We start from the raw sequence: 26,287 nt of genomic DNA on the forward strand, positions 1-26,287 counted from the left end.
AAAAGTTTCCGCCTCACTGTCATTTTCTGCTACTCAAAGAGGCTTCTTGAATTTACAACGTTTAGTTCTTGGCTCGACTCCTACTTTTCGTCCTGCCAATCAGGGGTGCATCAAAAATCACGGATTAACTTCGCAGTCACGACCCTCCTTTCCCTTATGATTCCTCACTAAAATGTGGAAAACACACACTTACTGGACCTGCATTCACTTATAACACTATCCAATCCACAAAACTTGGTTGAACAACTTTTCACCAAAGAGACTGGTTTAATTGCGGGTGGTGTGTATGGGTGAACCATTGATGGTTGTTGCGGCCCGTATTCCCTTGCCGGTATGCCTCGCTGGTTGCCCATCGAATACCCACACCACCCTTCCGAGTACAATTTACAAAGAGCCACGGCCACCGGCTGACCCCGCACGCAGCCATCTACAGGCCGCCATCGGTGGATGCGAGATCGACCGCTTCCACTCTTCATCCTCGGTGAGCGGACTAGTTTTGAGTGGGAACACCTCTGGATGCCTACTTCTTGCAACCCGAAGTGAGGCAGCCTCCAACTTGGACAGATGTCTACGTGGCGTGCATATTCATCAAATCAGCTCGCGCAGAGATCAAGTCCCTTGGAGGTATTTTGTTAAAGATGGCATTCCCTTGACGTGGCATGGGACAATTCGGAAGGAGATCATACTTACAACCTCAGGTCACAGTCCAATTGGGAGCAAAGAGACCCTTGAGATGTGGACTTAGTATACTTGAAGGGATTGCGCGGCCCGATAATGGCTCGCCCGGCCTGTGAGTACGTGCCCCCATTTGCTCATCATGGGAGCCTTCAAGGGACCACGCACATACCGAGATGGACGCCTTGCGACCTAGGCAAATGGAAAAACTAACTATGTCAAGGAGACTGAACCTATCAGGACCAGAGTAATTTTTTTCGCCTCGTGGGAATAGTTTTCTGGCCACAGCATGAGTTCAAATATCATAAGGCGGCGAGGCTGCGCATCCAAAAAGTCTCGACTTTTATCAGTAGCTCTTCTCTCTGCCGGACAGCTCAGCAAGCCTGTTGCGACTTATCAGGGCACTGAGGGGGAAAGCGCCAAGCGCTCTTATTCGAACCACACTTAACACACATAATTAGGTGTTTTTTTTTTCCTTCAGTTAAAGATGTCTCACCCAAACAATGTTTATCATTCAGCTGAAGGCCAGGCGGGCTACATTGGTTCAGTGCCGCAGCAGCAGCATCAGCCAGTAACGTCTGGCCGGCCGACTTGCCCGTAAGCACCACTCAAAATTCAGGCTCGCTTTTTCTCGCTTGTGCAGGCGCCCAATAGCTGACGAGTATTCTTTTACCTGGTCAATAGGTACGAGACGTGCGTCATCACAGATCCTACTGCCTCGCGGTTCGCCGTTATGATGCTGCAATATTTCATGAATATTGCAAACATCGACACTACGCTGGATCAGTTCGACTGCCCCGTGGCGAAATGCATGAAGCAGTTCACAGAGCCTCTGGAATTTGTCAAGCACCTCATAAGTTGTCCTGAACTCTGCAAAGGCGAGTTTGAATGCAGAAAGTGCGAGACTTGGCATAGATTCCCTACAACAGAGAGAGGGTGGTTGGATTTCTCTGGTTGGGAGAAAACTGTCGAGAAGAAGAAGCGAAGCAGCTTCACCGACAAGCTGAAAGTGATGGTGCGGTCATCGCCAAAACCCTGCAGTCCTCGATCCTTGAGAAGCAGCTCAGATTCGTGTATTTCACCATCGGTACAATCCAAAGCCTCGCCAACACCGAGCTCGGAATTCTCTGCAGGAAGTCCTTACGCAATAATTGAGAGGAAGGAATCCGATGTCCAATGGCGCTATGATGCAGACGCCTGGCCCACGGTGATGCCGACCCCTGAGAAGCCGTTGCGGGTGTCCACTGGTAATACAAGTGTTCGGCCGCGACAAAATTCGCCAATCATTCATAATCAACGAACTCAAGAGCTTCAGCAACCCCAGGAGCTTTGTGGCACTGGCCGTCTGGAGCTTTGGGACACTGGCTGCACTCGTAGTGAGCTCCCAGACAATCAGCCAACCAGTACCGCAAGGGCGCCTTACAACCTTCAAGACTCAGCATCGCGCTATGAAGGACAGGCGTTTTGGCCTAGTATGAGCGCTTCTTCTTACCCATATACCTTGGGAAATGGCAACTGGACGCCTCATTTAGAAGGGCAACTCGCTCAACAAACAGCGCACCACAATATCCAACAAAACAGCACTGACAGCCACAACAGCGGCAACAGTTCCATTGGGTTATTACAGACTACAATAGCACCATATTTTGGCCCTAGCTTGAGCGAGTCACCCGTAGGCCTTGAGGTTGACCAAAGTGGTCAGGTCACTGAGTTGTCCGGGGAAGAGACCTCATCCAGTCACCCGGGATCCTATGATTCCACCAGTTGGTCATTTGCTGGCACTTCGACCTCAGGTACGACAATGGCCTCCTTGCGCACAAACTCAAGTTCGGGAACCTCGGTCGAATCATTCGAGTGTGTTGGTATGGGAGACTGGGCCCCAAACGGCGACCCGATCTTCTCCACCTTTGAGCCGCAGAACGAGGGCCACCAGGCGATTATGCGAGCTCTACAGGAGTTCAATGACTCTGCTCCTAAAGACTTGGACTCCTGCCACTTTGATCTCGGTCGCCGCCACCAATGGCACGAGATACCAGAGATGGAATCAACGCCGGTGACCAGTCAATCCGCGCCAGTCGCCGAAGCCTCTGCCGATGCCGACGATGATGGTGACCTCACGTGCGGGCATGAAAACTGTGATTTTAGACCCAGCGGCACCAAGCTTCAAAACTACCGCAAATACCTGCACAAGCACAGGGAAACGCACAGGAGGGCAAGGTACGAGTGCGACCAATGCCAGAACTTTTATACCCGCTCGGACAACCTCAAGAAGCATAGGCGCGAAAAGCATGGCATCGAGGAGACGCGGGGTTATGGTACGGCGCGCATGTCTTCACAGTACCGCCGGAGCCCGCGGATCGCTGCTGCCGGGCAGGATGGTCTGGGCAGGATTGACACTCTGAGAGTGTCCAAGTCACCGAGAAGGTAATTCGGGATGACGCTGTAGCTGAAGATACAGTGTCGAGTTTGATCTCTGGATGGAGAGGTTTCATCTGCGCTTCTGCACATTTGTCTGTCCGTCTCTGTACCTGTCACTGTCGTACTCTCCTTTGGACGATTCTTTTCTTTCTTCTTTCTCTTTTCCCCTATATATTTTCCTTGTATATCCTATCTCCCTAATCATTTTTCTTCAGCCAATAGCTATCAGCGCTGGTTTTCCCTTGGATAGGGTGACGATGGCTTTTTCCTAGTAACTAATTCTACGACTAATACGACTTTTGTGGTCTCGTATTCCTTGATGATGACGTTGACTTAAGGCTGTACCACTCTGTTTACCCCTGGTACTCCTCTGATCTATTTTTGTAACCGGTTCGTTCCGACCACGCGGCTCGGCGCTCATGTGCTGCTTTTTGCTCACCTATGCAGGTGCCCACACTAGATGTAGTACTTTAGATAGCCTTCCTGCAGCCAAGGGTGCAGTAATCACAGATTGTGTCATCTGTCGAGTGGCATATTTAGAGTCTATCTGAACATGAGCGAGGTCCTCTAGTGAAAAGTCAGAGGTGGGGTTTGCGAGTATCAAGTAGGAGGGGTGTGCCACCACCGACTCCAGGCTACTGGTGTTTTTTTTTCTTCAGTGAAGGGATTACGAAGCCCTTTGAAGTAAAGGGACTCGAAGAGGGAGAGCGGGAGCGCCACCCGGGAGCCTGACCGAATATTGCAGAGAAAGTGGCAGCATGCTCTGCCGGAACCAGAGTTTCGCATAAAAATGGCCGGTAAGCCGGCTATATCTTGAAAAATTTGCCACCGTTGGCGTAGTTGCCTTCAAAAGATTATAGCCCTGCAGTGACATTACAAATTCTCATTCCAACTTGGTGGCTCGTGTTCCTGGGACAGGTCAAACCCCCAATTCCCACTTCGGTAACATACCTAGTTGAACCTATTTGTCAATGGGTCACTTCGACGAATAGGGTGGTCACAACTGAGAAGGGTATTTGTTTCAGGATCCTAGAGTGCAGGAAAGCTGGCAATTCCCTATCCGGGAGTCATTTGACCGGTGCTCGTATGTTGAAGGATTTCCAGAATAAGCCCCTTCAATGTCACCTTGGGTGAAGGTGTTCCCTAAACGCACAACTATATCAAGATATAGGTTCCCAGGTTTTCAGGCCAAAAGAGCAAGGAACAAGCCGCAGCACAGCACAGCCGCGTCAATATTCAACTAGCAGTCAGTACCATAGACCCGACCCGTATACCCTCAGGCAAGACTTTGAGAAAAAGTCAAGCGTTCCTCGGCTATCAAGATGAGCTCCAACAGGTAAGGAAACAACACTTTGCAGTCATATTTGGAGATGGTAACAGCGGCTAACAACGCATATATGTCTCTAGGTCACAGGCTCAAACTGGAGCATACAGCTCTCTTACCGCAGGAGCCGCTGCGAACCTGCCATTCACTTCAAACCTCACGCACTACCTGCGCCAAGATCAAAACTTTGAACGAATCCCTCTGGGGTTGCCCACCAGTCGCCCGGCCGGAAGTAGCTACACGGGACAAGCTGGTTACTCAAACCGGACGTCAACGAGGAGCGGGAACAATGGATCTAGAATTTAAACTGGGGGAGACGATATTAAATGACAACATTTGGGTGGAATAGTAATTGGAATTGTTATTTTTTCTTTGTCCAAGGATGTTCGTCTTGTTATAACTATAATTTAATAATTAAGTGTCAGACTGTTGGCAATCTTGAAAGCAACTTTTACAGATAGCCAAGGTGTATACCTAAGCGTGGATAAAGAATATATATACAAGCTTTACTCCAGCTCCTCACCTATAGGCTTCTTCCACCGGTTGTGATTGGCCAAGAACTAGGAAAGTCAAGCCACGCTAACATCAGAAATATTTAGCCCACCAAGCTCACCTACACTATGATAATACCTTCAGTGCTGCCGTCCTTGCACTAACGGGTCGAACTGGTAGCAGAGACTAAGCCAAGGACGGTGGTGAATACTCGAGTGTATGGCCTATTATTGCATGCGCATATGAACCCCACCGAGCAGACTAATTATGTATGACCCGCAAATTCAGTAAATGGTTTTGCATACTATATGGATGACTAAATCGTCTTTTTTCTTTGATTTTCTTTTTATAGATATAAATAAATAAAAACAAACAGACCTAAGGAAGAATATTGACCAGAGGTTGCCAGGCGTCTACAGACTTGGAAAGATTTAAGGAGCAGCACGCAAGGTACCTAGGTAGTCATTTGTAATCTTTGCGGGACAAAAAGGGATGGAAGGATATTGGGCTGTTCACCCGCACCGCCCATGAAAACACCCCACCAAAATACTGCAGGAACCACAAAAGATTGAAAGCGCGAGATGTACATCCTGCTCACTCGATCCGGGCAGGTCTCGAACCTGCAACCTCCTGATAACCAGATGGAATCGTAGTCAGACGCTCTACCATTGAGCCACCGGACCTGTGCTTGTTGTTGAAGTCGGAGGTTTGAGGTGGGATCATGTGCGGAGGTCTGGGTGGGTTGATGCAGAAAAAAACTTGAGTTGGAGGGGTGGGCCTGAACATCTGCCAGGGAAATCGGGTAAAGATTCATGCATGTGGTGCTAGAGATCCATCTGATATCATCTCAAGTTGTGGACTTTACTTCAGGTACGAAGAACAATGTCCAGACTGTGTGTCTCTTTCAAGGGGACCAAGTAAGATGTTTCACACATGGCAATTTTCGTCTTTTTTTATTTTTAATATTTTCCTATTATTCTTTGCCTGCTTGGGCAATTACCCAAATGATGGTGCAATGTCAAGACTACATAACCCAGCTTAATTAGGCCATCCGTCTTATAAACCCATCAAAATCCCAACACCAAACGCTATAGACACAACCAACGTCATTATTCCCCCAGCCCCAGTCCCAACACGGACAGCCGCAGACTCGGCTTCCGAATCGCCACATCCGTCCCCAAGCTCCAACAGCACGCCCTCTGCCATGCTCAGGTTGAACTTGACCTCTCCGTCATCTCCAACCCTGACCGTCTCCTCATCTGGCTGACCCGACCGCTTGCCGTCCTCGTCAAAAGTGACACCCGACACATTGACCTCGGACTTGGCGTTGGTGCCCGGCCCGGTGAGCCTCAAGACCTTGACCTCGCCGTTCTTGCACCAAGGGGTCGACACGCTCATCTCGCTCCTGGGCCTATCGCCCGGGCTGTGGAACGCCGTGTCCGTGTTGTCGGCCGCCGAGATGGTCGAAGGGTTGCTCAGGCCCTGGGTGCCGTTCCAGACGCCCATGTCCAGGAACACCAGCTTTTTGAGCTCCTTATCCTCAAACACCCCGAACCCGCTAAAGTCGCTCGAGTTGGCCTCGGGCAGCGCCGCGATCCCGTACGGCACCTCGTCGCCGCCGTTGCTGCTTCCGTCGTCACCATCCCCAGTGCGCCGGACCACGTGGGCGAGGAAGTAGTGCGCGTACCACGACGGCCTTATCCCAGCCGTGATGTTCTCGCCCTTGTACTCGTAACCCTTGGGCTGCCACGAGCTGTACTCGTTCTGGCCGCCGAGGTGGAAGTAGCTGTGCCCGACGCCGATGGCGGCCAGCGACAGCGTGTAGTCGACGTTCCAGAGCGCGCCGCCAAACGTGTCGCTGATGCCGCTGCGCCCGCCGCACGAGATGGAGTTGGTCTCGCCCATGACGAGCGAGGCGCGCCCGTCGCGCTCGGCCGCCTCGACCTGCGGCACGTACTGAGACACGTTTTGCCAGATGGACGAGTGATTCGACACGAGGTCGAGCCGCATGCGGCGCCACCGGCCAGCGTCGCACGTCGAACCGGGGTACATGTGCACCACGAAGCTGTCGATGTTGACGCCGCCGTCGTCCTTTTCGTTCTTCAGCCCGGCCTTGGTCGTCAGGTTCAGTATGTCCATGTCGTCGAGTTGGTCGTGCTGGTCGGGCACCCAGGGCGGGTCGGCAAAGGAACCTGCCGCGAAGGCGGGCGCCTTGTCGCCGGCGTCCCGGTACCAACCGTCGTTTCGGATCAGGTCCGTGAGCTGTCGGAACTGCTCCGCGTAGGCGTCGACTCCCCAAGAGTCGTTGCGCCACCCCTTGGCGATGTAGTGGTCAACCTCGTTGCCGATCTCGAAGCGCGCCAGCTTGTCGCCCAGCACTCCCCACGCGACTTCGGCCTGGACGCGGGCCGTGGCCCACTCGCTCGAGTTGTTGTTCATGTTGAGCGTGAAGGTCAGGTTGGTCCCGTCCTCAAAGTACCGGCCCCACTCCTCGATCCAGCCGCGGCTGATGTTGAATTGCCTGGCTCCGTTGGGTCCGGGTATGGCCACTGCGGTGGTGTTGAGCCTGTCGACGTAGGATGTCATGTCGGCCGTGTTACCGCCGATGCGAATCGGCGGAGGCTTGCCGACCACCTGCGTGATGGATCGCAGCAGAGTCGACGTCATGTTGTTGCTGAGAAAATCGTTTACCCAAACGGGCTCAATCGAGTATCCGTAAACATCGCGATACAGAGGGCGCGTTGCAAGGTCTGTTGGGATAGAGACCGTATTGCCGTGCCGTTGTGCAGCTGCAAGGGCCGCCAGGGCAAGCACCAGGACCGTGGAACCCATGGTCGGATGTTTCTGTGTGTCTTTGACACTGAGGAGATGTCACCGACTCTCTGAGAGAGAGAGAGAGAAAGAGAGCTTGTGAAAGGGTTGGCAAAAGGCAACAACAACAGCTGACCCCCGAGAAGCGAGTCAAGAAAAAGATGCACGAAGGCGCATACAAAGTAACCCGTCGGTGTTATATCAACCGACGACTACCTCCACGCATCTGCAACTAGACCCGACAAGAGCCGGGCTTGTACAGAGCAAGGTTAGGCGCTACTTGGACAAACGTCAACAAATCAAAAAGGTGCAACTCCCCAGAGGAACGGGGAGAGCCAAGCAAGCCAAGCATCGCTTCCAGCAAATTGTGCTGCAGCATCTCCACACGACCTCTGCGGGGTACGTCGGTGACAGAACCAGTAGCCTTGGAAACGACTTGGGGGTCGACATTTCCTCTCGGCGAAGCTTGGTTTTTAATTTTGACAAGAGTGCGAGCTGGGGATGTTTGATGATGATCATGTCGACGTGGCTTGGTGGTTTGACTTTTTGTCGTGGGTTTGGCGTCCTTCATATCCCAGGTCGATCCCCCTTGCCATCTGACGTCATGAAGGACCCCTGGCATCTTTCAGTATGTATGCCGAGGTCGGTAGGTAGGCGTCCTTGACTTTTATCCTGTCACTTCCACTGATTAAAGAGAAATGACATGATATATCTCTTGCTTATAGGTAAGCCCAGTGTTGACCAATATGCACGTCTTGGCAAAGCCATGTCGGGACTACAGTAGTCATGATGGTGCTCGCATCTCTTAAAAGCAAAGAAAGTGCGAGCATTCTCTATGGACCATCGTGATAGCCTCAGTCGTGGTTGAGCAAGGCAAAGATACTAGTCTTTGCACGGGTCTATGCATGGAGTTAGTCGTTGTTGCCAACCCCCTATTGTTTCCAAGGCAGATAAAGAGCGAAAATGTATGAAACGAAGGAAGGGAGCAAGAACCCAAAAACAGCATACCTCAAATGGGGCAAAGTACTCATCTATCCGCTGCAGCTGCTCGGCCTCCCTTTCTGAAAAATACGCCGTCTTCTTGGACCCCGGATCCCGCACCTTGTGCCGGGTCGCATGATTCCACCCATCAATATATATCGACCACTCTGCCGCCGCCACGGGCGCAGCAGCAGCAACAGCAGCAGCTGTCTCGTCGTCGGTCTCGCCCGACGCCTCGGTCCAGGTCGACTCCGCCGAGGACGACGACGAAGACGACGGCCTCCGCTCCCACGGCCGACAGCGAGACACGACCTCGAAACAGTCGGGGGTAAAGACGTAGGCGATGGCGTGGTCGTAGAGCGCGCTAAAGACGGTCTTGAGGTCGTCCTTGAGGCGGCGGAGCGTCGCGGCGTCGAGCTCCGACAGCAGCGCCCGTCGCCGGTATGCCGGACGAGCCAGCGTCAGCACGCCGTTTATCCGGTTCGCCTTGAGCAGGCGCGGGAAGTGCGGCGCCAGCGCCGGTATCTCGGCTACCTGCCGCAGCCGGCCTTCCTTGGAGCGTCCGAACTTGCGGCTTGGTCTTGTCCAGACCTCGTCCTGTTTTTTGTGAGTAGGGGTTTGGTTAGGTTGAAGTTTTCTGAAGGAAAAAAAGAAAAGGGCCATGTTCTTGATGCCATGAATGCGGATTTAAAGCTGGGTGGAGATGTTTGGGAACTTGGACAGGGTGCAACTTACCCATACTAATAATGCCTCGCCATCATCAGAGGTTTCCTCCCTTTCTCGCCAGACTAGTCTTGCTGTGCGAGGCCATCGCCCCGAGTGTGGAGGCCGGGATACTGTGACTGGTGAGACGCTCATAGTGTTATTTATTGGTGAAAAAGACTGTAGTGAATGGGTTATGATGTATATGATAAGGAATGTAAAGGTTGTATTTTGAGAACTGTATATAGTAAATCGATCGGATGTGTAAATCGAGGATATCAAAATAAGAATAAGGTAAGAAATCAGGTCGATCTGGCTAGGCGATGCTGCTGCTACGGGTTGGGGTAGATATATGCATTCCTAAGGTATTTAACAACACCTAAGATTGAAAACCACTGTTGTGGCACTGTTGTTTCGCCAGGAGGTTTTTAAGCCCAACCAAAAAAAAGACCACACTGTCATCTCGTGTTTTGAGCAAGGAAAAGAAGGAAAAAAACAATAATAATATAAACAACCCCGAATATCTGCTCACCATTGACTCCGTTGGATGAGCTACCTTTTTCTCTTTTACTAGGTTTTGTCAGGTACGGAAGGGGGAACCATACCAAAACAAACGCTGAGCGCGTTTAGCTGCGGAGGTCTAGAGCGACGGTCTTGGCGCAAAGTTGCCTGGTCACAAAATGGGCAAAACCCCTCAAACTTGCGCAAACCCGACAAACATGCTCACAATTCTTGAGGGGGGCGTGTTATTGCCTATTATGGAATGGCCCCAAAACATTAAGCAACAACGATGCTTTATTTTTGTTATGGTGGCCTCGAGCAAAACCATTAGATGTTCGAGAACCGGGGAACTTATTTTTTATATTTATCGTTTTAATATTTTTATTTTTATTTTTGAGACTCAGCAGATCCAAGAGGGGGAAAAAGCAGGGGGGTACACCCTGAAAGCCTCTGACTGATTGATTGTTCAGATGTTTACATGAACTTGTTTTCTCCTCCGCCGCGCTGATTTCTGCACTGACGGCCGGTCAAGGTTCCGCTAAGGCCTGTTAGCGAGTCGAACAAGAGGGCCAAGAAACCACCACCCGAAAAGTAAACCCTAAAGTAACAACCCCCGCGCTTACAGGTGGAAAATACATGAATAAGAAAGTGACTAAACATTAAATAAGATGAAGGCACTGCTTGCTGGACTAAATTCTGATACGACCTTGTCAGCAATTATGTGTCTACATCCAAGGATAATGTTCCCATGGTCAGCCAAACCCTTCTGGAGACCAGCCGCAGTCTCTCTCCAGCTGACGCCTCCATGCTATAATCTCAGCCTCCCGCACCACATCGCGGCGGAAGGCGTGCCACTGCTCCAAGAGTTCGTAGTAGCCCAGCGCTGACCCAAAGTCCTTTAGCTTGACGCACTCGTGAACCGCATCCAGTATAGTTTGCTCCGCGACCGACGAGGCCCTGTGTACTTCTTCATCAGCATCATCCGAGCCATCAAAGGCTAGCCGACCACTGCTCACTTCCGACACCCTTTCGCCGCCCCTTTCGTCCAAGCTGGGCAGGTGGAAGCCCAGGAGTTTGACCATGTTTGCGGCAAGCTGCTCTGGGCTCATGCGTGTGAGGTTCATGACCTTGTACTCTCGAAAAAGGTAGATTTCGTACACCGACACGGCATCGCGCGTGCGGGGATGATTATCTCCATATCTGTGGCTCCACATGACAGCCATCTTCTGCAGGCCTTGGCCGTGTTGATGAGCCATGAAATCGTCGGAGCCCTCGGGGTACATCAGGAGGAGGAGCCATGTCAAATACGAAGCCTCGCGTGATGGGACGAGCTCCAAAATTTTGGTTGTCAGCCAACTGTAGCTCTCGGATACGATCTCGGCGATCGCCAACCTGTCTGCCTCGGGCTTGCCGCTAATCTCGATCATGTGGGCTAGAATTCTGCGCGTCGGGTGATGTTCTGACGGCACCCAGAGCACGGCCAGCCGATAGGCTTGCTCCATGACTACCTTGAAGAAGTCAGGAAAGTCCATATGAAACAGCCGAAATATCCTCAGCATGCCCGTCATGGCCACCGGACCGGGCCCGGGACCCCATTGACCTCCCCCGTCATACTTGCCTCGCATCAGAGGCTCTACCTGCGCCGAGGTCTGCCGCATAGTCTCACCTGCCATCTTTAATTCGCCCGCAGCCATCAAGTGGGGGATCTTGCGAGCCGAGGTGAGAAAAGTGTTTAATTTGTCCCAACCATCCCCAAGTATGGTGATGCGACTTTGGCCGCTGCATGTACTCACGACACAGTCGTAGATGATATCACGCGTCAGCTGATGACCCTGCTGCGAGACATGAAGTGTGGTTGGCGATGGCGAGTAGGCCCGGGCGTATATATCATATGGCATCATTTGCGATGGCAAGTACTGCTTCACGGCTGTTTGCGCATCTTCTACATTAAATGGCGCATTATTATGGTAAAATTGCGTGTCAGGGTGGTGTGTGTTAGTCGAGAAAGTTCTCTCGGTGGATGGTGACCATATATTATGGTGCTCGGGAGGTGAAGTGATAGTCTCCGAGTGCGTCCGTGAATGCCAATATTGACTCTCGGTGGCTGGCGAGTATATTGCGGGTCCATTGACATTGTTACTGATAGTGAGTATGGGCAGCGGCGGTACATAATCTATTGTTGCCGGGGCTGTTCCCTCGATGGCTGGCCCTGCCTTCACTGCAGATATGTTGGATGAGCTAGAATGACCAGGCCTAAAAGGATTCGTTTGCTTGGGAGATGATGCGTCCTTGGGCTGTGTTGTGAAAGCCTCAATATCTTCCGACCTCATGGCCCCTTGAAAATACGGCACTATCGGCCCATGCACAGGCTTGGAAGCAGACTGCGGCGGTGAGTTTGGTTGCTTCTCCTCCAATAGAGAAAGGTCAAGGGGCTCTGTTGGTGCCTTTGGTTCGGCGGGTGTTCTCGGTTTCTTGGATGTGTTCTTGTGCATACCCCACTGGGACAAGCGAGTTTTGTACATCTTGGGCCTAGAGACATCGGTTTGATGGCGTCAGATATTACAATCGGATAGGTCTCTCACCGCCCGCACGGCATTTGCACTCCTACAGGCAAGGCCGGCTGGGAAAGATTAACAGGTAGATGGCCTGATTGTGTGTAACTTACGTTGCGCTGAAGCCGTGCTTAGTCTTGAGCGTTTGGATGACAGTGTTGAGGGTTTGATTCCGGACCATGTACTCTTTTATGATGATATCCTTGTGCGTTTCCCAGTCCTTCTTTTTGAGCGGACGGTGGACCATCTCGCCGGTCTGGGCATCGCGATAGCTGAGACCGACAGACTCGGTCCTTGTTCTTTTAGACATATCATGACGCATAGAGATCATTTGGGCGTGAGCGGAAGACTCTCCAGACTGCTGCAGCGTTGATATAGAGCTGCTGCTCGAGGGACCCATCCCAAGAGCAGCTGCGGGTTGGCCGGCGTTGGCAGCCGACTCATTGTGCGAAGTCTCCATCCAGTTCTGGTAAACGGTCGAAGATGCACAATGTGCTGTGGGCAGTACAGAACTGCTTCCCGTCACTCATTACATGGTGGTGAACCAGTCCAGTAATGTGGGCGAACCATCTGGCGAATTTCCCAAAGGGTGTGGGAACGACCCAAAGTTGATTTGGGGTGGTGGCAGGCCTCTGCGGTTGAAGGAATGCACGCCTAGACTAGACCCAGTACAGGCGAAAGACAGGCAGGAACCTGGGCCAGAGCCAAGTTTGCTCAGTGGAGCACAGGCCGGATTCGCCGAAAAGATCGAGTCGAGTTTGGCGATGACAAACTGCAAACTGCAGTCTCCCTAATCCAAGACAGAACTCGAGCAATAATGGAAGAAGTCGATGGACTGGAGTCTAATTCTGGTGCACGGAATCGTAGGGGCGGGCCGCTTGTGGTGAGTACCTAGACTTTTAGCTGATTTTTTTCTTTGTTCTTTTTTTGTTGCTGTCGGCAGGCACTGTCTGACTTGATCTCTTGTCAGAATTGACCCCTCTTACGAAATAAACAGAGAGGTTTCCCACGTCTTGCATTTATACCAGAAGTCAGTCCCTGTACTGTCTGGCCGTTCTGACTGTGCCTCTCTCTTCAACGTTAAGCTTCTAGATTAATCGGATGAATCCAATCCATCGTCGCAGAATCCCAAACGTAACCCAGCCGTTACAGCAAAATTTTAGGCGCTAAAAGCATTGCTTGACATTTCAGCCGCTCTACTGTATGTACAGATTTCGTAAGCTAATAAGGCAGATGAACTAGCCTTACCAGGCTGTGTCTACCTAAGGTACGTAATACCCAGACCAATATTGCTCCGTAGGACCCGTTTGCGGAGCGTTTGCAATACGACCTCAACCCAGGATAGGTATCTTGTTCGTACCGACTCCGTGCTACGTACAGTAAGGGTGTCGATCGATCTGGGAGGGAGGGAGGAAGACGGCACAGACACGAACCAGAACTAGAGTTTAGTTGTCTGGCGGCGCAGGCGCAAGTGTATGGCACCTGAGCTACAAACAATCTTTGTTGATCGATATTAAAGTGATTACTCACTGCTTCACCGAGATAAATTAGCAACAGTCTGGTAATACGTCGCGCTCACAACCTGCCAGGTACAATTCTTCCTCGCACTACCAGTGCAGTAGTGCTAGATCTGTCTAGTCTGAGGTGCATGGCAAGGTTAGTCCAGGTAAAGGTAAGCGTAGATACAGTAGGTAACCTGGCAGAAGCTTACCCTAGGCCCACTGCCAAGAGCTGATGGTCGGCACTGAGTCTCATCTAGGTTAGACTGGAGGGGGAAAAAGCCTCGTGGGACCTTTGTAGGCGCCCATTAGCGCAGTGGTGATCGGGGTTCTGAATTCAGCCGTCGGACGAGGCAGAAAAGAATATGTTGATGTGCGGACGCATTGACGTATATTTCTTCAGTCTGTGGGACTGCTAGATGTATTAAGGCTTTTCTCTAGAGTAGTAGATTAAGTTGTGAATGTTGGCTTGCGCCAAGGTATAAGTCAAACCACATCGTTGAGCAGCGTGGGAAGAAAGTAGGGAATGCAAAATACTATATATATTTAAAAAGGGGTTCTCGTGTCATCAAGCGGCTTCGATAGCTCAGTGGTAGAGCGAGAGATTGCAGTGCAATCGCAACTATCTCTAGGTCACGTGTTCGAACCACGTTCGGAGCTTGATTTTTACATTTTGGGCAGTTGCAACCTGCTCTTTTTGCAACTTTGCCTGCCTGGGTTCTTTTTTACTTTCAACTCGCCATTTTTTGCAGTTGCTTCCTTGGCTGGCTACCGACATTCAGGTACCAATTGCCAAAGAAAAAAAAAACAAATCTGGTCAAAAGATCGTGTATTATTAATCAAACATATTTAACTATGTGCGACGAAATGATCCAGAGATGGGACGGCAATTGCAACCAGAATACAAAAGAAAACCAACTGAGATCCCCAAGGACTACAGCAGAATCGTAACGTATGCATGAGAAACTCTGTTAAACAAGAACAAATAAAACACCAGCCAAGGAAAAAAGCAGACATCAGCAGCCCCTACACCCCAACACCAAGTAGTCGCTTAAACGCGGAACCGCCTGACGCGCGAGACCGGTGATGGCGGCGGCGTTGACTGTGCGCCCTCTGCGGTCTTGGTGGCCCAGTATTGGGTAAGCGCCGACTCGACACCCTCAGGGTCAGGGTACGGGTTCGCCTCGGCCAGGTACCTCATCTTGGACTCGATGGCCTGGGCGGCGAAGCTGCCGCTGCGGGCGCCCATCTCGTCCTTGTTGTACGGCTGGGCCCTGAATTCGGGCTGCATGGGGTCGACGAAGCGGCCGCTGTTGTCGTAGCCAAAGTCGGGCAGCGAGGTGACGTTGAAGACGGCCATCATGTCGTTGTCCTCGTGGACCAGGTTGTGGCAGTGAAACATGTAGACGCCGTCCCAGGGTGCGTAGTGCGCCTCGACGAGCACCCTCTCGTTCCTGGCCAGCCAAACCACGTCCTTGAGACCCTTTGACTCGTACGGCTCAACGACGCCGTTGCGGCGTCCGCCTTGCCGGCTGAGGATCCTAAAGTCGACGAGGTGCAGGTGGATCGGGTGCGTCCAGCCGCCGGAGAAGTTCTCGAGCTCCCAGATCTCGACGGTGCCGCGCGGGACGTTGGCCAGCACGCGGTTCTGAACGTCAGAGAATCCCACTCCGTTGATGAGCCACTCGGACCTGCTCCTGTGGAAGCGGAAGCTGTGGTCGATGCCGTTACCGGCCGGGGGGAAGTCGACGGCGCGGAGACGGGAGGGGACTTCGGATGTGTCCGGCTCTGCGAGAGTGCTGGCCACGTTGATTTTCATGACCTGTCCCGTCTTCTCGTAGTTCCTGTCCGTGCCGAGGTTGTCGACGTCTGGGATGTTGCGGCTGGAGGAAGGGTGCGTGACGGTTAGCGTATGTACTTGACTTACTTCTTCACTTGCTTCTTTGTGAGATCAGAGGGATGACTTGTTGGCAGAATTTGACTTACATCTCGATCGACTCTCCAATATATTGAGAAAAGTCAAAGACAATTTCGTAGCGCTCCCCGGATGAGACATACTAAGACGACAAGGGTGGTTAGCGTCAGGTACGTTTCCAATTCCACGCGACAACTGCCGCCAATGGTCACATTGCATATCGAAAACAGGCAATGGCTTACGATTTTGTTGGTAGTAACCGGCTCGGTGAACAGTCCAGTGTCACTGGCAATGACTTGAAAGTCAAGCCTTGAGTTCACATCGTCGGTCTTGGCAAAGTACAGTGCAAAGGACCTCGACACGGCCGCGTTCAAGAATCGCAGCCTGTACTTCCTGGGCTGCACATCGAAGAATGGCCAAGGCTGTCCGTTGACGTGAATCACGTCACCCCACAGACTATCCCTCTCGTTCGCAGGAGAATAGAGCGTGCCGTCGGGGTTGTACTGCTTGGAGTTAAGCATGAGGGGAATGTCGAACTTGCCATATCCGGCGGGGAGGTTGAGCGAATCTTCTGCCGGGTCGGTCACGATATAGATACCGGCTTGACCAAAGTAGGCGTTCTCGGCAGTCTAGCAGTTTCACATCTATTGTCAGTCGGGTGTTCCATCAATGGCCTCTCTAACCCAATAAAGAACGCTTCGGATCTCACCTTGTGCATGGCATGATCATGGTACCACATTGTGCGAGCCGTCATGGTGTTGGGGTAGTAGTAGTCCTTGTACTGGCCGGGGAAGGTCAAATCCTCTGCCCAGCCATCCCACGGAGCACGCGAGTACGATCCGTGGAGGTGGACGGCGTTCTCTTGGTCGGCACTGTTGGCGACGCGCATGACAGTCTCGGTACCGCGTGGAACGATGATGGTCGGCCCTGGAGACATGGCGTTGTAGCCAACAAGCCGGGTCGCGCCCAGGTTGGGGTAGATTTGCTGAAGGAAGGGCTTGATCTCCATCTCGTAGTAGTGCATCGGTCTGCCGCTGGTCGGGTTGGTGTAGTTTCTGCATATGGATGTTAGAGTTGTTTCTCCCCCTCAGGCTGTTACCTCTCTGGAGAGAAGGAATATCGGGTAAACCCACTGCTTCGGCTCGAGGACAGGCGGAATTGGCAAAGCCACCGAGTAAAGTGGTTTATACTCGGGGCTCACCCAGTTCCCTAGTACGTTGACGGCATCGTTGGGGTCGTCCTCGATGACGGTCTCCTTGGCAACCTGCTCGGGTTTTGAGATATTGTACACATAACCAGGCCAGTCTTCCGCAGCAGGCAACTCCTGGCTCACAGCAATGATGCCGCAGAACTGGAGGAATTGCACAAACTTTCCTGCGAAATACATGGTGAATGATGATAGCGAGAGTGTGAGATAAAAAGAATGTATATCTACAATATACTCAAAAAGGAAAAAGAACAGAAAAGAAGGACAACCCAGAGTAACGAGTGACTAGGTGATTCGACCAAAAAAAAAAGAATGTCGAGGCTGGACCACCTTGGACGTAGGTGGGAAAAGCCGATCCGTGGAATGAATGGATGAAGAAGACGTGAACAGAAAGAAAAGCTGGTCAGGCCTTTGACCCTTTTATAAGTGTGATCAAGGGGTTGAAGACATGGCGCAAAACTCGGGCAAGAAAGAAACTACACCCCCTCGCACGAAATCGTGATTTACACTCTTTGTTGCGATCCTCCTTCGCCACACCTTTTTTTTCTCCACGGTCTGTTTTTTTTTCCTCAGGCCGAGACGAGCTGAGCTAATAACGGCATGAAATTATTATGCTATACCCATGGTGGTGTGACTGATAAATGTCTATGGGCTCGAGATCGGATCGACGAAATTCTTGGATGAGTTATTTGTTGGTTACAGCTCAGGGTCCAACAGATGCAGGCGTGCACGGCAGGCAAAAAGGACTCAGCTCAGTGTCAGAATTAGAAACCGTTGGATTGGAAAGAAAAACTGGCCTGAGAAAGGGAGTGTACAGTACGTCTCAGTTGGGCATGAGAGGCTCTCCTTCGTGGCTGACAAGAGATTTGAAGCCATTAGGGTAAACTGTCTCCCATAAGCCGGGCGGCATGCCATATCCACAATCAGGAGGGTCTCCTGAGGTTGTGGCTGGGAGAGTTATATTTGCTTGGCTTGCAGACCGTCTAGTGGATTGGCTTCTTAGTTTCACGGGCCTGGTCACGGATTTTCTTTATACCCAGTCTTTGCAGCAATTTTCGCGCACGACATCCCAATCCCCCCCACATAACGTGGGGAGTTCAGATCTACTAGATATCCTTCGGTACCGTGGATCATGGCAATGTTGCGGCTGACGTGCCAGATGCAGCACCCAATAATCCAGGGCTGATCTCACTCCGGCAATCCGACAGAAGGTGGTTTTTTTTTTCTCTCTCAGCAGTGAATAACACAAAGCAGAGAGTAGGTCTGTGCAGGACCTGGAGAACCAAGATCTTGCCTGTGGTTTACTATGGCTGGTGGAGGTCAAATTGACCTAAGCTGCATTCCAGATTATGGACAAGAGGTGTTGAGCTGAAAGTGGCACACCTTGGAAATCACAGTCACGTCTCTCGGGAGACCGGCAGCTGCGGTGAGCTGTCTTTACGGTCATTGCTTCTTGTTCCTGACCTTGTCTTTGAAGGCAGCCCGTCTTCCAGAACATTTCTTTCGCAGGCCTGGGCTGACAGGCGTCCTATCACACGTTGATACCAGCCCACTTAGCACTGATCCAAACGCCGCCCGAGTGGGACATGACAAAATGAGATATGGGAAACAGAATATTGTACATTCGTCCCTGAAATGTTGAGCACAGCCCAGAGACACAAGATCCCAGGGCGCCACAAGTCGTATCCGTATCTTGACCATCTTGCCGCCGCATCCGGCCATGAAGCAATCCTTATCACAGCGGCAAAGCCGAGTAAACTTTTTTTTTTTTTGCACGCGGTGCTGGTGCAGATTCTGTCATTATTTCATAGTCTTGCCAAATAACTGCTGACCTGATATCGCTTGGGAGATCATAACTTTCTACATTACGTGGACGACCATTACGTAGTTATGCTTCAAGGTCACCTGTCCGCCTGCAGAGGTAGGTGCCCATTATGCATCAGCCATGTGGTAGCATCCCGAAGCCATGTGCCAAAAAAAAAAACGCCCGGGGACCGAATCTCTGGTTTCTCGGGCCGTTGTCACATTGTGAGCAGTAAGGTGGTACTGTCGATGATAGTAGGACCGGAGTAAGCGTACAGTGTGTATGTATGTATGCACAAACAAAAAACAAACAATTAAACAAGCAAACAAAGAAACAAAACGGAGGACGGTTGTTCATCGAGAGATGCAATGCAGCTAGTAAAAACACTTCACTTGTCAGCTTTTCCCGTGCCACGCAATCTCGTGGAAACCGCACTTGTCCTCGCATCCCTGCGCGGGAGTCAGTGTGATCGGCATTACCTACAAAGGGATTTTTACGTCTCGGCCATCTTGCTTCTTTGACCTGGTATTTCTTCTTTGGACTCTCGCTTTGTTCCCCACGTCTTGGGATGTCGGCACTTCTTTCCAGCTGCAAGGTTGGAGTTGTGTAACAATGATCATAATTTCACAAGGTTAAATGATTGCAGTTGGTTTGGCTAAGCCTGATAAACGGTCGATTTAAACGATTAAAAGACTCGACAGCCATACGCTTGGAAAGTTTTTTTTTTTCACTGTGTGACAATGGCTATTGTGGCTGCTTGATCTTGTCAAAAGGGCCTTTTTGTTCTTCTTACCGTAGCGCGCTTGGCGGAGATACGAAGAAAAGGTCCCAAGCTGCTGGATGACCCCCGGCTGGAACACTGGTGGGATTTCGCTGCAAGATTGTGATGTGGCTTATGGCAATCTGATATGGGGTATCTACATTTTGTGTATGGATATGTACCTTGATTCTGATTCGATGTTGGCAGGGCAGCCCGGCACAAATTGTTTGCTAACAATACCAGACATTGTCATTGACCTGTTGATGTATCTGAGAAATGACCACCTAGGTACATACCTTGAGTATATATAGGACACCGCAGTATACAGTCCTATACCACCTCAACAAGAAGACAGCTTCGGCTCGAAAATCTTAGGGGAAATTATGAAGGTACCGTATAGTCCTTATCGCAGATGTCCATCTGCCTTGAATCTCACCGACTGAATCTGGAGCTGTAGTTACGGCAATTCTACCAAAAGAAAAGCTGACGATATTGATAGTATTAAGTTTGCAATTATATAGTTTGAGACTCTACATATTCCAACTAGGCTTATTGTGTCAACTTCCTCACCAAAACCAGGCTTTACATAAAACAAACAAATAAATATAGACCTGCTTAAATGCCTGCCTGGTGCTTCGAATGATTTACTTCAAAAGACCTCCTCTTTGACTCTTTTTTTTTTTTCTCGCTGTGGTAACTCCGCCACAGCAGAGTCTCTCTCCTAATGAAGGATAGAAGTAGAGGCAAAAGAAAAGGTGTGAGTCGCAGACTAATCTACAAAACAACATGGTAAATTAGGCATGCGACGCGTCTGCTGGCGATAAGCAAGAGCTCAAGATATTTCTTTCTTTTTCTTCTTGATTTTATTCGTCCTCTTCTCGACTGTGCTTGGTCCATGATGCTTTTTGCTCTCTGCCACTTGTGAAAATGGTGCTGGCTGTGTACTGACTGACTACCCGATCGCGCGGATTCCCTTCATCCAGGTTAGAACCGGCGCCTTGTTTTGCTTTTGCTTAGACTTTTGGTGTTTGTACAGATTTACTCTTTTCTCTTAGTCCCAAATTATGTATATTACAAAAATACGTAAGCACACCTAGACATTGGGAACAACGCAGAAGGACCACCACCGAGACTTCAATATGGTCGATGCTGCTAGATCTTCAGTGCTGGGCATAGTCAGTGCATTGAGCATTGGATAGTTGGTTCCCTTATCCTAGAATAACAGTCGGCAATGCCCGTTTTTACTAGCCGTTCCGAGTCAGAGATATAAAGAAAATTATAATTAGAATCAGAACTCGACCTAGCCTAGCCCTGGTTCTAGACCGAAATGTATGCAATTTTGATGGTGTATTCTGCACCCGAATCGGCAACCTTTATAAGTATATGTGTGTATGTATCACCAACTTTCCAGTCTCTTTTACTCTAAACTATTTTGTTGTACATAATATATTACGTCGACCATTTCACTCCTTGAAAAATAAGTCTCGACAAGCTCTAATCAACTTTTTACAAGCTAAAGCCTTTCTTTTTTTTACTTCAAGCAACAGCAACTATGCAATTCAGCACACTCGTCATCACCGCCGCTCTGGCTCTTACCGCGTCCGCTGGAGACGGGTCCATGTACCATAAGCACAGATGGTGGAAACTCAATGAGAAATCTCCAGAATTTCAGACGCACCTGAACCGGGTTTTTGCCGACTCACCTTGCCTTATTGGTGTTTATGAGAACAAATTCAAATCCATATTTGCCCGTGATTATCTGGGAGTTTATTCTCTTTCGAGAGGCAAAATGGGGAAGATTGAGGAATGGGGAGGTTCTGAGGGTATGTTTTGCAAGGTCTTTGAGGATTGCACGCTTGATTTTTGCCTCGGGAAGCCCTCGTGGATGTTGGTAGATGCCTGGGACCAACACAAGATTTATCAGAAGTATAGACCTGGCGTGGTACCTTCTGGCGATAAATCTTTGAACAAAGAGCCAATTCCCGCATCGTCTCTGCTAAATAGTTTTAAAAATTCAGCTTGCGTGCTACTTTATATAATCTGAATGTTTATCTGAAATGCTAGTCACTTGATCCATGAACATCTTCCTGAGAAATTCTATTTGATCGTGTCCGCCGCGAAATCGTGAGTGCAAAGGCGGTTTCTTCGACTACTTTGCTGCCAACACAGCTAGTGAAGTTTAGGTGATACTGAATATGGCCAGATCGCCTCTCACTTGGTGCCCACCGATGACCTCGCTGGGTTTTGACCTGCGGTTTCTTGGTATATATGTCCAGGAAAAAGGGGCACGTCACTTAAATCCTACAGACTCAGCGAATTACTAATGACATATGCGTTGACAAGGGTAAACTAAGTCGTATTGCAATAATGCGACAAAATGTACATAACTTTCATGGCAACATTCCTTCACGTCTTGCCCGTCTCTTTCGCGCCCTATATACCCACTTACAAACAAAATTTTTACATAGACCTCAGCATGTCGGAGGATTCCAGAATGAGAACTACATTCAACTTTGGAATCATTGTAGAACTTGTGAAGCTCTGCCACCAGTACCCGGCCATAATTAATCGGGAGCTACGAGCAAAAATAAGAGCGCTGCCACCCGAGCAGCCCATAATCGACCAGTGAACAAAGTCTCACAATCGTCAACATCGCCATGTGGGAGGCGAATCCTTCCAACACCAGCCTTTGACCCTGTCGAGCCCGAGCATAATCTCCACATACTGGCGCGGCGTCTTCGCGTGACTGCGTAGCTTCGTCATCGCCGACTCCGAGCTCCCTACACAGCTCACCTGGCCCGCCAATACAAGATTTGGAAATAAACTTCCTCCAACAAGTCAGAAGATGACCGTAGTCAATGTTGTCCAAGTTGCTGCTGTTCCTGCTCCCGCAACAACACCGCTCCGCAGCTCAGTATCGTGCTGCAGAGGGATCGTTGAAAAAGAGCAGGCCTTATCAAGGCGGCGGGGAGGATAGGATGGATATCTCTTCTCTACTAATGTGGGAACCTTTTAATATAAGCAGCTCAGGAGTAATCGAGCTTCTGGGTACCAGCCTGCCACATGATGCTGCCTGGGCAACGAGGTGCCCATCTGGGACGCTCTGTTGCCCGCCAGAGCAGCTACCTGCACTAGTTATAAAATGGAGAAAAGATACGGCCAGCTAGGGGGCCAAATTGGAATCGTGAGAACAAAATTGTCAGCCCATAAAAAGACCCATTCTTCACCACGCGTAGTTTCATTAAGAAATCACCTGGCTCTTTTACAGCTGCGGAACCCTCGATCTAAATAAAGCAACGCGGAATTATCTCTTGCGATCCTTGGGGAGCTTTTTTTCTTCCAAGGCTGCAATGTCCTTGGCCTTGTGAAAGTGTGGTGCCAGCTCAGCAAGCCATTTCGGCTCTATGGGCATGCAAGACCGCATGTACTCCTTGGTGGTCTGTACTAGCTCGTAGTAGATGACCATGCGAGGCGGTGGATCCTCCTGCATCATCACAGAGCTGGGATGTATGTAGACCGTCGTATTGTTCTTGACCGTCCGGTAGCTGTCTCCGCTGCGCTGCATGCGTGCCGCGTTGGGGAAGAAGCCCGCCGTGATGGCACGCTTGATCGGTATCATGTTGGAGATCCCACCGCACGTTGACAGCGTGACCTCGACACGCTCGCATAGCTTGCCGAGCTGTTCCCGCACATCGCGAGCCCGTGTTAGCGACCGCTGCTGTAAGAAATTCTCCTTGGACCAAATAGGCGAATAGTCACTGTCTAGCCATTGATTCCAGATGTTGAGTAACGTAACGTGATCGCCACCCTCCTTGACCGTGAATCTACCACGAGCAGCGTCTGCATGCACCTGCTTGTCCTTGGGTCGGAAAAAGAGGGCCGATGCTTCGCTCAACATGGCGACTATTGAGAGGACCTCCTCCACACACCCCTCTTTATCTGCTGCCAGGACGGCCTTGGCCAACATGGGATCCGTGGGGAACTCGGCCATTTGTCGACCAAGTTTTGTCAGCTCGCCTTTGTGATTCAAGCCCTGCAGCGCGAACAACTGGTTCAGCGCACCAATGAGGGCTTCAGTTGGCGGCGGGTCCATAAATTCGAAATCAAGGAGCTCGTTGATGCCCAGAGACTTGAGTTGTAGCACCACACCGTTTAGGTTTGTCCGCTGGATCTCGGGCGTCGTCGACTCTTCCATTTCGTTCATATACGCGTATTTCGTATACAATCTGAAGCACTTTCCTGGCCCAACTCGGCCGGCACGACCACTCCTTTGATTCGCGGACGCCCTCGAGCAGGGAACAACCACCAAGTTCGACATTCCCGTGGCGGGATTGTAGACATTCTCTTTGACGTAACCTGGATCGATGACATAAACAATCCCATCAATTGTCAAACTGGTCTCGGCAATGTTTGTAGCCAGGACGACCTTCCTCGCGTTTTCAGGAGTAGGCTCAAAGATCTTGGATTGCAGTTCAGATGGCAGGTTTGCGTAAATGGGACAAATGACAAGCTCCTTGACACGACTTCCTAGTTTCCTTGCAGTTTCGGTGATTTGCATTTCTGCGGCCTCAATCTCGTCCTGACCTGTAAGGAAAATGAGGATATCTCCCTTAGGCTGCGTGGTGTGGATCTGGAAGACAGTGGTAATGGCTGCCGACAAGTAGTTGGCTTCCGGTGCTGGCGTATAGTAGATGTCTACAGGATACCTTCGGCCGGGGATGTTGAAGATGGGCGCGTCATCGAAATACGAAGCAAACTTCTCTGCGTTCATGGTAGCGGAGGAAATCAACAATTTGAGATCCTTGCGCTCCCGCGCAAGATCCTTGACAAGAGCCAGCAAGATATCGGTATGAACCGTCCGTTCGTGCGCCTCGTCAATCATCAGCGCCGAATAGCTTGACAGATCTGGTTCCGTCATGAACTCTCGAAGCAGCATACCGTCCGTCATGTATTTCAAGATGGTTTTGTCGCTGGTGTTATCCTCGAAACGGATCGAGTAACCAACTTCGTTTCCAACCTTGACTCCCATTTCGTCAGCTACACGGGCTGCTACACTCATTGCTGCGACACGTCGAGGTTGAGTACAGCCGACCCTCATGCCATCTTTGGTGTAACCAGCCTCGTGAAGATACTGCGGTAATTGTGTTGTTTTTCCACTTCCAGTCTCTCCAACAATGACCAAAATCTGGTACTGCTCAAGCGCAGCAAGGAACTCGTCCCGATAGACGTAGATGGGCAGGCTCTTTCGAGTCTCCTGCATGGAAAGCTGTCTCTTCTCTGCAGCATCGATCTGTGCCTGCAGATACAGCTGCTCTCCGGTCAAAACCTTCCCCTCGCCAGGCATACGAGTATCTCTTGTCCATTGGATATACTGGTCCTCATCCATGACATAGTCGTAACCGGCTTCATCCCTCTCGGCCACCTTGATTTGAGCCTTGGCCTTTGCGGCCTGTTCCCTCTCCCACTCCTCATGCTCGGTAACGAACTTCTCTTGTCCGTACTCATCCTTTTCCACGTAACGCTTGTACAGAGCATCCTCCTTTTTCTTTCTGTCAATTTTGCCCTTTTCCGTGATGTAGTCTTCGGGCATGTAGTACCCGTCACGGTGGTCGTCTATGCGTAACCTCTCTTCAATGAGCGCCAGTAATTTTCTGTTCTCTGCGAACTCTGCCTTTTCCTTCTCTGATAACGGCACTCCACTTCGAAGTTCGGCTGTCTCCTCGGCGACCTGTTTACGGAACAAAGCGATCTTTTCCGTCTCACGCTTCTTGAAGTATTCCTGCCGTGACCTTTCTCGGAGATCGGCAACAGCTTCACTCCTCCCCTTGGCATCATCTGCTAGTGATCGCCTCAGTGAAGTAGCAAGATCCTCCTTTCCGCCCTTTTTGGACCTCCCATCGTCTCTCTCCTTCAATCGATTCGAGAAGGCCTCCCTCTCTGCGCGGTCTCGTTGCGCTTGCAGCTCTTCGCGTGCGCCATCGGACAGGTCCGCATCCTCCCCTTCGTCCCCGTGGCTGAGTTTGACGCGCTTAGAAGCAGACTGCTCAAACTCAGGCTCGTCGGCTTCGTCGTCCGTGAGGGGCTCATCATCGGCCCATCGGTCCTCCTTGTCGTCCCTCCTGCTGCTCTGCCGATCATAATCGCGACGACTGTCTTTGGCGCGACTTCTGTAGTGCTTGGACGAAGACTCACGCGCAGGTGATCGGGAACGGCTTCGGCGGTGAGATCTGGAGTGACGCGACGAGGACGAGTCTTTCTTCTTGTCGCGGCGGTCCTTTGAAGACTTCTTTACCTTTTGAGGCCCGACCTCGTCATCCTGCATAGGAATGAAGGCATATTTCTTATTTGACGACATTACTACGGCGATATTTAATATGTAGTTGTCGCAGCTGTCGCGTCGAGGGAGGTTTGAGTCGGTAATGCACCCTAAGCAACTGACCGAAGTACCCCAGGTACCTAGCAGGTTGGAGGAAAGAAAGTTTGAAAGCTAATTATCGTTGTGCTATCCATGTCGACATCAGCCAGTTACGACCAGGGTTCGGGTTACAAAGCTGCAAAGTGCTACAGAGACCAAGCCCCACTGGCGCCGCTCCCGTTACGCGCTAGTCCATATACGGTAACTCCATATAGCTAGGGCGGACCTTGA

At 50.7% G+C, this 26,287-nt stretch overlaps 6 protein-coding genes across 6 annotated transcripts; 2 read left to right on the forward strand and 4 right to left on the reverse strand.

Moving 5' to 3' along the window:
- Nucleotide 1: 1 nt before the first annotated feature.
- On the forward strand, nt 2-3,390 carry PgNI_01933 (uncharacterized protein). Its single transcript, XM_031122004.1, has 4 exons — nt 2-331; nt 424-794; nt 899-1,272; nt 1,360-3,390. Exons 3-4 carry the CDS (start codon nt 1,163-1,165, stop codon nt 3,101-3,103), a joined length of 1,854 nt encoding a protein of 617 aa, XP_030987800.1. The 5' UTR covers nt 2-331; nt 424-794; nt 899-1,162; the 3' UTR covers nt 3,104-3,390.
- A 1,025-nt stretch (nt 3,391-4,415) lies between these two features.
- On the forward strand, nt 4,416-4,723 carry PgNI_01934 (uncharacterized protein; the record flags this gene model as incomplete). The annotated part of the gene is made up of 2 exons (XM_031122005.1): nt 4,416-4,429; nt 4,501-4,723. The coding sequence occupies 2 exons, from the start codon at nt 4,416-4,418 to the stop codon at nt 4,721-4,723; spliced, it is 237 nt and encodes a 78-aa protein (XP_030987793.1).
- Nucleotides 4,724-5,832: 1,109 nt separating this feature from the next.
- On the reverse strand, nt 5,833-9,970 carry PgNI_01935 (uncharacterized protein). Its single transcript, XM_031122006.1, has 3 exons — nt 9,437-9,970; nt 8,729-9,298; nt 5,833-8,619 (listed from the first exon to the last, which is right to left on the reverse strand). The coding sequence occupies exons 1-3, from the start codon at nt 9,557-9,559 to the stop codon at nt 8,575-8,577; spliced, it is 738 nt and encodes a 245-aa protein (XP_030987794.1). The 5' UTR covers nt 9,560-9,970; the 3' UTR covers nt 5,833-8,574.
- Nucleotides 9,971-10,656: 686 nt separating this feature from the next.
- PgNI_01936 (uncharacterized protein) lies at nt 10,657-12,916 on the reverse strand (the record flags this gene model as incomplete). The annotated part of the gene is made up of 2 exons (XM_031122007.1): nt 10,657-12,433; nt 12,570-12,916. 2 exons carry the CDS (start codon nt 12,914-12,916, stop codon nt 10,657-10,659), a joined length of 2,124 nt encoding a protein of 707 aa, XP_030987795.1.
- Nucleotides 12,917-15,006: 2,090 nt separating this feature from the next.
- Nucleotides 15,007-17,257, reverse strand: PgNI_01937 (uncharacterized protein; the record flags this gene model as incomplete). Its single annotated transcript, XM_031122008.1, has 5 exons — nt 15,007-15,838; nt 15,942-16,012; nt 16,113-16,499; nt 16,580-16,925; nt 17,004-17,257. The coding sequence occupies 5 exons, from the start codon at nt 17,255-17,257 to the stop codon at nt 15,007-15,009; spliced, it is 1,890 nt and encodes a 629-aa protein (XP_030987796.1).
- A 5,688-nt stretch (nt 17,258-22,945) lies between these two features.
- Nucleotides 22,946-25,996, reverse strand: PgNI_01938 (uncharacterized protein; the record flags this gene model as incomplete). The annotated part of the gene is made up of 1 exon (XM_031122009.1): nt 22,946-25,996. The coding sequence occupies one exon, from the start codon at nt 25,994-25,996 to the stop codon at nt 22,946-22,948; it is 3,051 nt and encodes a 1,016-aa protein (XP_030987801.1).
- Nucleotides 25,997-26,287: the final 291 nt, after the last annotated feature.

This window comes from Pyricularia grisea (assembly GCF_004355905.1).
Source record: "Pyricularia grisea strain NI907 chromosome Unknown Pyricularia_grisea_NI907_Scaffold_1, whole genome shotgun sequence".
Classification (NCBI taxonomy): Eukaryota; Fungi; Ascomycota; class Sordariomycetes; order Magnaporthales; family Pyriculariaceae; genus Pyricularia; species Pyricularia grisea.